This window comes from Ranitomeya imitator, chromosome 8, assembly GCF_032444005.1.
Source record: "Ranitomeya imitator isolate aRanImi1 chromosome 8, aRanImi1.pri, whole genome shotgun sequence".
Lineage (NCBI taxonomy): Eukaryota > Metazoa > Chordata > Amphibia > Anura > Dendrobatidae > Ranitomeya > Ranitomeya imitator.
In genome coordinates this window covers 2,179,448-2,188,636 of record NC_091289.1, presented here as the reverse complement: position 1 = coordinate 2,188,636, position 9,189 = coordinate 2,179,448, and the positions used below count along the sequence as shown (strand labels likewise).

The 9,189-nt window shown below is 61.1% G+C and overlaps 1 protein-coding gene across 1 annotated transcript; it reads left to right on the top strand.

The window, feature by feature from the left end:
- Positions 1-785: 785 nt before the first annotated feature.
- INKA1 (inka box actin regulator 1) lies at positions 786-8,406 on the top strand (the record flags this gene model as incomplete). Its single annotated transcript, XM_069735995.1, is given in 3 exon segments — positions 786-1,847; positions 7,480-7,788; positions 7,790-8,406. Coding segments are annotated over 3 exon segments (1,914 nt in total), but the record flags the coding sequence as incomplete, so codon positions are not given.
- Between the last annotated feature and the right edge of the window lie 783 nt (positions 8,407-9,189).

The following is a 9,189-nucleotide window of genomic DNA, read 5'->3' as shown; positions in this document are numbered from 1 at the left end:
CTGATATCAGCCCCTCTTATAACGCTCCAGTACTGATATAACCCCCAGACATTACACCATATGTGACTGATATCAGCCCCTCTTATAACGCTCCAGTACTAATATAACCCCCAGACATTACACCATATGTGACTGATATCAGCCCCTCTTATAACGCTCCAGTACTAATATAACCCCCAGACATTACACCATAGGTGACTGATATCAGCCTCTTATAACGCTCCAGTACTGATATATCCCCCAGATATTACACCATATGTGACTGATATCAGCCTCTCTTATAACGCTCCAGTACTGATATATCCTCTATCAGCCTCTTATATTGAGGGGTTTTGTTTTCTTCTTTCTCACAGCTGGTTGCTTGTTACAATGTGTCAGTGCAGTGAGGTCTGTGTGTTTCGGAGTTGAGGGTCTTCACGTTCTGCTCATCTTGGGACCCCTCATGTTATTGCTCTGTGGTCATTGCTGCTTTCTCTGCCTCGGGCATTCAGGAGTTAACCGCCGCGAGTTCTTTTGTTTTCTTGTTACATTTTTGATACATTTTATCTTTCTGCCGCTTCCGGCACATGAAGTTAACCCTTGCAGCGGCGGCTGTGATGTGCGGCGCCCCCTCCTCTGCGCCCTTATTCCCCGGGATCAGGTTTCTCCAAATTACAAGCGAACCCCAAATCCAGGGGGTCTGATCCTGGCGCTATGATTGGCTGACGCTCACATTGGGCGGGGACTGGCTGATTTGGGATGTAAAGGGACAGAACAGAAAGTTGTAGCTCAGAGCAGAAGACTGAAACCTGCAGTGTGGACCCCCATCCGGAGTCTGCAGAGTGTTGACCCCCAGCCGGAGTCTGCAGAGTGTGGACCCCCAGCCCGAGTCTGCAGAGTGTGGACCCCCAGCCCGAGTCTGCAGAGTGTGGACCCCCAGCCCGAGTCTGCAGAGTGTGGACCCCCAGCCCGAATCTGCAGAGTGTGGACCCCTAGCCCGAGTCTGCAGAGTGTGGACCCCCAGCCCGAGTCTGCAGAGTGTGGACCCCCAGCCCGAGTCTGCAGAGTGTGGACCCCCAGCCTGTGTCTGCAGAGTGTGGACCCCCAGCCGGAGTCTGCAGAGTGTGGACCCCCAGCCCGAGTCTGCAGAGTGTGGACCCCCAGCCGGAGTCTGCAGAGTGTGGACCCCCAGCCGGAGTCTGCAGAGTGTGGACCCCCAGCCCGAGTCTGCAGAGTGTGGACCCCCAGCCCGAGTCTGCAGAGTGTGGACCCCCAGCCTGTGTCTGCAGAGTGTGGACCCCCAGCCCGAGTCTGCAGAGTGTGGACCCCCAGCCGGAGTCTGCAGAGTGTGGACCCCCAGCCGGAGTCTGCAGAGTGTGGACCCCCAGCCGGAGTCTGCAGAGTGTGGACCCCCAGCCGGAGTCTGCAGAGTGTGGACCCCCAGCCGGAGTCTGCAGAGTGTGGACCCCCAGCCGGAGTCTGCAGAGTGTGGACCCCCAGCCGGAGTCTGCAGAGTGTGGACCCCCAGCCGGAGTCTGCAGAGCGTGGACCCCCAGCCGGAGTCTGCAGAGCGTGGACCCCCAGCCCGAGTCTGCAGAGCGTGGACCCCCAGCCCGAGTCTGCAGAGCGTGGACCCCCAGCCCGAGTCTGCAGAGCGTGGACCCCCAGCCCAAGTCTGCAGAGTGTGGACCCCCAGCCCGAGTCTGCAGAGTGTGGACCCCCAGCCGGAGTCTGCAGAGTGTGGACCCCCAGCCCCAGTCTGCAGAGTGTGGACCCCCAACCTGAGTCTGCAGAGTGTGGACCCCGATCCTGTACTCTGTGCCTGGGGGATGCAGATTCCCCGCCGGGACCCCAGACCCCTCCAGCTGGTGAGTATCTGGTGGTCTTCACATTGTAGATTCCGCTGCTGCTCAGTATCAGGATGGGGCTGGAAACGAAAGGGTTAAATTATTGTGCGCCCTTTATGCACCAAATGCTGCTCCCCGTGTACAGTAAGTGGAGAAGCCATCAACAGGGAGGCTGAGTGTGGAGGCTGCAGACAGTGGGGGCACATGTGGAGGATGCAGACAGTGGGGGGCACATGTGGAGGCTGCAGACAGTGGGGGCACATGTGGAGGCTGCAGACAGTGGGGGCACATGTGGAGGATGCAGACAGAGGGAGGGCACGTGTGGAGGCTGCAGACAGTGGGGGCACATGTGGAGGATGCAGACAGAGGGGAGGCACATGTGGAGGCTGCAGACAGTGGGGGCACATGTGGAGGCTGCAGACAGAGTGGGGGCACATGTGGAGGCTGCAGACAGTGGGGGCACATGTGGAGGCTGCAGACAGTTGGGGCACATGTGGAGGCTGCAAACAGTGGGGGCACATGTGGAGGCTGCAGACAGGGGAGGCACATGTGGAGGCTGCAGACAGTGGGAGGCACATGTGGAGGCTGCAGACAGAGGGAGGGCACATGTGGAGGCTGCAGACAGAGGGAGGGCACATGTGGAGGCTGCAGACAGTGGGGGCACATGTGGAGGCTGCAGACAGTGGGAGGCACATGTGGAGGCTGCAGACAGAGGGAGGGCACATGTGGAGGCTGCAGACAGGGGAGGCACATGTGGAGGCTGCAGACAGAGGGAGGGCACATGTGGAGGCTGCAGACAGAGGGAGGGCACATGTGGAGGCTGCAGACAGAGGGAGGGCACATGTGGAGGCTGCAGACAGTGGGGGCACATGTGGAGGCTGCAGACAGTGGGGGCACATGTGGAGGCTGCAGACAGTGGGGGCACATGTGGAGGCTGCAGACAGAGTGGGGGCACATGTGGAGGCTGCAGACAGAGTGGGGGCACATGTGGAGGCTGCAGACAGTGGGGGCACATGTGGAGGCTGCAGACAGTTGGGGCACATGTGGAGGCTGCAAACAGTGGGGGCACATGTGGAGGCTGCAGACAGGGGAGGCACATGTGGAGGCTGCAGACAGTGGGAGGCACATGTGGAGGCTGCAGACAGAGGGAGGGCACATGTGGAGGCTGCAGACAGAGTGGGGGCACATGTGGAGGCTGCAGACAGAGTGGGGGCACGTGTTGAGGCTGCAGACAGTGGGGGCACATGTGGAGGCTGCAAACAGTGGGGGCACATGTGGAGGCTGCAGACAGAGGGGAGGCACATGTGGAGGCTGCAGACAGTGGGGGCACATGTGGAGGCTGCAGACAGTGGGGGCACATGTGGAGGCTGCAGACAGTGGGGGCACATGTGGAGGCTGCAGACAGAGTGGGGGCACATGTGGAGGCTGCAGACAGAGTGGGGGCACATGTGGAGGCTGCAGACAGTGGGGGCACATGTGGAGGCTGCAGACAGTTGGGGCACATGTGGAGGCTGCAAACAGTGGGGGCACATGTGGAGGCTGCAGACAGGGGAGGCACATGTGGAGGCTGCAGACAGTGGGAGGCACATGTGGAGGCTGCAGACAGAGGGAGGGCACATGTGGAGGCTGCAGACAGAGTGGGGGCACATGTGGAGGCTGCAGACAGAGTGGGGGCACGTGTTGAGGCTGCAGACAGTGGGGGCACATGTGGAGGCTGCAAACAGTGGGGGCACATGTTGAGGCTGCAGACAGAGGGGAGGCACATGTGGAGGCTGCAGACAGTGGGGGCACATGTGGAGGCTGCAGACAGTGGGGGCACATGTGGAGGCTGCAGACAGTGGGGGCACATGTGGAGGCTGCAGACAGAGTGGGGGCACATGTGGAGGCTGCAGACAGAGTGGGGGCACATGTGGAGGCTGCAGACAGTGGGGGCACATGTGGAGGCTGCAGACAGTTGGGGCACATGTGGAGGCTGCAAACAGTGGGGGCACATGTGGAGGCTGCAGACAGGGGAGGCACATGTGGAGGCTGCAGACAGTGGGAGGCACATGTGGAGGCTGCAGACAGAGGGAGGGCACATGTGGAGGCTGCAGACAGAGTGGGGGCACATGTGGAGGCTGCAGACAGTGGGAGGCACATGTGGAGGCTGCAGACAGAGGGAGGGCAAATGTGGAGGCTGCAGACAGAGGGAGGGCACATGTGGAGGCTGCAGACAGTGGGGGCACATGTGGAGGCTGCAGACAGAGTGGGGGCACATGTGGAGGCTGCAGAGTGGGGGCACATGTGGAGGCTGCAGACAGTGGGGGCACATGTGGAGGCTGCAGACAGTGGGGGGCACATGTGGAGGCTGCAGACAGAGGGAGGGCACATGTGGAGGCTGCAGACAGTGGGGGGCACACTTGGAGGCTGCAGACAGTGGGGGGCACATGTGGAGGCTGCAGGGGGAAGTGACTGAGTTTCCTGGTTCACATCTTGCTGCCCCTCTTTACACTTCTCCATATCTGGTTGCTGCTTCCATTAGGGTTCCTCTCATTGTCTGCGCTTCCCACCCTGCGAGGGTTAATGCCAGCTGAGACAGGACAGAGATGCAGCAAGTCAGTACAGGATGGAGGAATGTGTCAGACAGGAGAGGAGTCTGGACTCCAAGTGCTGCTCCTACAACTCTCCAGTCTAGCCGTCCTCCCCACTAGGCCTCACTCCTTGCTCCATGATACCCGATCCACATTCAGCCTCGATCATTCCTCCTTGGATCCTTATCTTCGCTCAACCTCGGCCCCCGCGCCCCGTTTTGGCTCAGCCTCGGTCCCGGCACTCCGTCTTGGCTCAGCCTCAGTCACCGCTCCCCGTCTTGGCTCAGCCTCAGTCACCGCTCCCCATTTTGGCTTAGCCTCGGTCCCGGCACCCCGTTTTGGCTCAGTGTCGATAACCGCTCCCCGTCTTGCCTCAGCCTCGGTCCCGACTCCCCGTTTTGGCTCAGCCTCGGTGCCGGCTCCCTGTTTTGGCTCAGCCTCGGTCCCGGCTCCCCGTTTTGGCTCAGCGTCGATAACCGCTCCCCGTCTTGCCTCAGTCTCGGTCCCGACTCCCCGTTTTGGCTCAGCCTCGGTGCCGGCTCCCTGTTTTGGCTCAGCCTCGGTCCCGGCTCCCCGTTTTGGCTCAGCCTCGGTCCCGGCTCCCCGTTTTGGCTCAGCCTCGGTCCCGGCTCCCCGTTTTGGCTCAGCCTCGGTCCCGGCTTCCCGTTTTGTCTCAGCCTCGGTCCCGGCTCCCCGTGTTGGCTCAGCGTCGATAACCGTTCCCTGTCTTGGCTCAGCCTTGGTCACCACTCCCCATTTTGGCTCAGCGTTGATAACCGCTCCCCGTCTTGGCTCAGGCTCGGTCCTGGCTCCCCGTTTTGGCTCAGGCTCGGTCCCGGCTCCCCGTTTTGGCTCAGCGTCGATAACCGTTCCCTGTCTTGGCTCAGCCTCGGTCACCACTCCCCATTTTGGCTCAGCGTTGATAACCGCTCCCCGTTTTGGCTCAGCCTCGGTCCTGGCTTCCCGTTTTGTCTCAGCCTCGGTCCCGGCTCCCCGTTTTGGCTCAGCGTCGATAACCGTTCCCTGTCTTGGCTCAGCCTCGGTCACCACTCCCCATTTTGGCTCAGCTTTGATAACCGCTCCCCATCTTGGCTCAGGCTCGGTCCTGGCTCCCTGTTTTGGCTCAGGCTCGGTCCCGGCTCCCTGTTTTGGCTCAGCGTCGATAACCGTTCCCTGTCTTGGCTCAGCTTCGGTCACCACTCCCCATTTTGGCTCAGCGTTGATAACCGCTCCCCGTTTTGGCTCAGGCTCGGTCCCGGCTTCCCGTTTTGTCTCAGCCTCGGTCCCGGCTCCCCGTTTTGGCTCAGCGTCGATAACCGTTCCCTGTCTTGGCTCAGCCTCGGTCACCACTCCCCATTTTGGCTCAGCGTTGATAACCGCTCCCCGTTTTGGCTCAGGCTCGGTCCCGGCTCCCCGTTTTGGCTCAGGCTCGGTCCCGGCTCCCCGTTTTGTCTCAGCCTCGGTCCCGGCTCCCCGTTTTGGCTCAGCCTCGGTCACCGCTCCCCGTTTTGTCTCAGCCTCGGTCCCGGCTCCCCGTTTTGGCTCAGCGTCGATAACCGTTCCCTGTCTTGGCTCAGCCTCGGTCACCACTCCCCATTTTGGCTCAGCGTTGATAACCGCTCCCCGTTTTGGCTCAGGCTCGGTCCCGGCTCCCCGTTTTGGCTCAGGCTCGGTCCCGGCTCCCCGTTTTGTCTCAGCCTCGGTCCCGGCTCCCCGTTTTGGCTCAGCCTCGGTCACCGCTCCCCGTTTTGTCTCAGCCTCGGTCCCGGCTCCCCGTTTTGGCTCAGCCTCAGTCACCCCTCCCCGTTTTGTCTCAGCCTCGGTCCCGGCTCCCCGTTTTGGCTCAGGCTTGGTCCCGGCTCCCCGTTTTGGCTCAGGCTCGGTCCCGGCTCCCCGTTTTGGCTCAGGCTCAGTCCCGGCTCCCTGTCTTGGCTCAGCCTTGGTCCCAGCTCCCCGTTTTGTCTCAACCTCGGTCGCCGCCCCCCGTTTTGTCTCAGCCTCGGTCCCGGCTCCCCGTTTTGTCTCAGCCTCGGTCCCGGCTCCCCGTTTTGTCTCAGCCTCGGTCCCGGCTCCCCGTTTTGGGTCCCGGCTCCCCATTTTGGCTCAGCCTTGGTCCCAGCTCCCCGTTTTGGCTCAGCCTCGGTCCCTGCTCCCCATCTTTGGTCCCTGCTCTCCCTCCAGTCCTTACTCACGGTGTATCTTCCTCTACACTTCAGGACCCTCCATTACTATCAGTCAACTGCGGAGACGTAGTTCATGACCCCAAGAGCTTGCGATCTACACGACACCTGAACGCACACGTCCGCCCTCCTGTTGCTTCTTGCAGGGTTGGCACAGGGTCTGAGGGTGCAGCATCACTGAATCATGGGGCGCAGCGCAGAGATATTGGGCCCGACACGATGTGTGCGGATGTGACTAATAGAAGTGTGGCCCCTGGGAAGGAGCCCAATCAGTGACTCGGCAGTATATGACTTCAGCGGCTGCTTTTACATAGGACTGCAGGCAATATCACAATGTACTGTTATGTCTGTAATCAGTACGTGCACAGATATAGCAGAGCTGGAGGAGCGGCACAGCAGATGTGGAGCAGATGGGAGAGAAATGTTAAACTGCAGCCAAAACAAACATGAGGGGGATGGAGCGGCCTCTTCATATCCTTCTGGCTGCCATAGGTTTGGGCCTGGAGCCTCTGTCCACATACCCCGAGGCTGGCTGCTTTGTGAGGCTCGTGCCTCCGCGTGCTCCCTGCAGGGCGGGCGGGGGAAGCCTCGTGCCTCGGGGCATGTGTTCTGCTCGCTGTGCCCCCTCCGCTGCTGGCGGGCGTGTGCCAGGGATTTGGGGAGTATTGTAGCCCACTCAGCCGCAGCCAAAACCGGCTCCGCCACATCGTGTTTCAGCTCGCCTCCCGCCCGAATCAATCTGCGCTGAGCGTCTGCATGGAGGCTGAAGGAGTCGCCCATAAGGCGGCATTATTGGGGCTCAGAGACTGGGCGCCCAGTAGTTGGGGGTGGCAGGTATTGGTGGGCTGCGGCCTGTGTATATTTGGGGTCCCTGTTCTCACCTCTTTTTCCGTCTCTCCGCAGAGTGTGAAGGTCTCCGGCTCCGCAGCGTCCGGGCAGATGGATTGCATGCTCCGCGTGTTGCAGGACCTGAAACGCTCGTCCCCCGCGTCTGCCGAGGAATCTTCTGCGCCTCCGGCCCGCCGGCCCCTGAGGCGCGACATCCGCTCTTCACACCGCACCTCGGACCTGTCGGAGGCGGACTCCGCCTGCTGCGTGGACCTGCCCAGCGACGCCTCTCCGGGGGGCCTAGAATGGGACTCTGGCTACTCGGAGGTGTCAGGGAGCTCGCTGCGGGGCGAGGACGAGGAAGATGAGGAATCGGTGGCGGCCCCCCCCAGTCCTGCGCAGACACAACCAGCCGCCATGTTCACGGCTGAGCTCCGGGGGGCTGCTGCGCTCCAGACCGGGGAGAGTGCGCCCCAAATCCACGTCAGATGCCTGCCTGGAGCAGTGGGGGGGCATCGGCGTGGGGGGCATCGGCGTGGGGGGCGGCTCGCAGGACTGGACCGGCTGTTTGCTGTCCCAGAGTCGCAGTCGGCAGCCGCTGGTTCTGGGGGACAACAGTTTTGCTGATTTGGTTAAGCAGTGGATGGACTTACCGGACAGCGGCGCAGAGGACGAGCGGCGGACGCGCTGGCTGCACAAGCCGCACGGCTTCCTGGTCAGCCTGTCCGGTAACGTGAAGAAGCGCCTGGGAAACATGTCGCGGCCGCGCGGACCCCCCGAGCAGGAGGCCGTGAAACGCTTGTCCTGCCCCCAGCTGGGCTGCCGGCCGCTCTATCACCAGTCACTGTCGGACATTGCCGAGGCGTCCGCGGGCCTCTTACACTGCCGCAGTCGGCAGCCAATCATATGCAGCGACGGACGGCTCTAGGCGGAGGCTCCGCCCCATCGGCACAGAATTATTATATTTTTATAACTATTTTATATTAAACCTTTTATATTCGATGAGACGTTTGCGCCAATTTCTGGTCGGCACCGTCAGCGATGTCATGTGGCAGATCGCGGAATAAGCTGAAGAGCCGGGCGACACAATCAGACAAGGATGTGATGCCGCTGGGGTGAAATAAAACGGACCGTGAGGGTCTCGGGGTCACCTGATCAGTCTGTATGAGGCCACGTCACGGCGAACCTCTCAGTGGGCCCTAACGGAGCGGAGCCGTGTGCCGACCACCGCCACAGCGACCATGCACTGGCAGGGCGGACGGCCCGGGGCGTCACAGCGCCCATGCTGCAAGGCTGAGACCCCCCGACCGCGCCGCCAGCACGAAACCACAGCAACAATGGCGCACGGCTCCGCTCCGGCGATAGGGACCCACTGAGAGGTTCACCGTGACGCAGCTTCATACAGTCTGATCAGGTGACACTGGGACCCTCACGGTCCGTTCTATTTCACCCCAGCGGCATCACATCCATGTCTGATTGTGCAGCTGCCGTCCGCCTCTTTATGTCATGTTGCAGCTTTGTTACAGTGTGTCAGGGCAGCACTATTCTCTCAGCCCTGTTGGTTTGTTACAATGTATCAGTCTGGATTGTTCACAATGGATTCAATGTAACAAACCTACAGCTGTGAGAAGGATGAGGCCTGTGCAGCAAGCAGAGCTCCTGAGGGTGAAGGATCCTCCGCCCTTCATCTGCACAGGGACAAATGGTCCTTGTGTTCAGCTCCAGGACCCTCAGCGGGACGGCGCCATCTTTACAGACCCCCCTGTTATGTAAATGTGCTGTCAC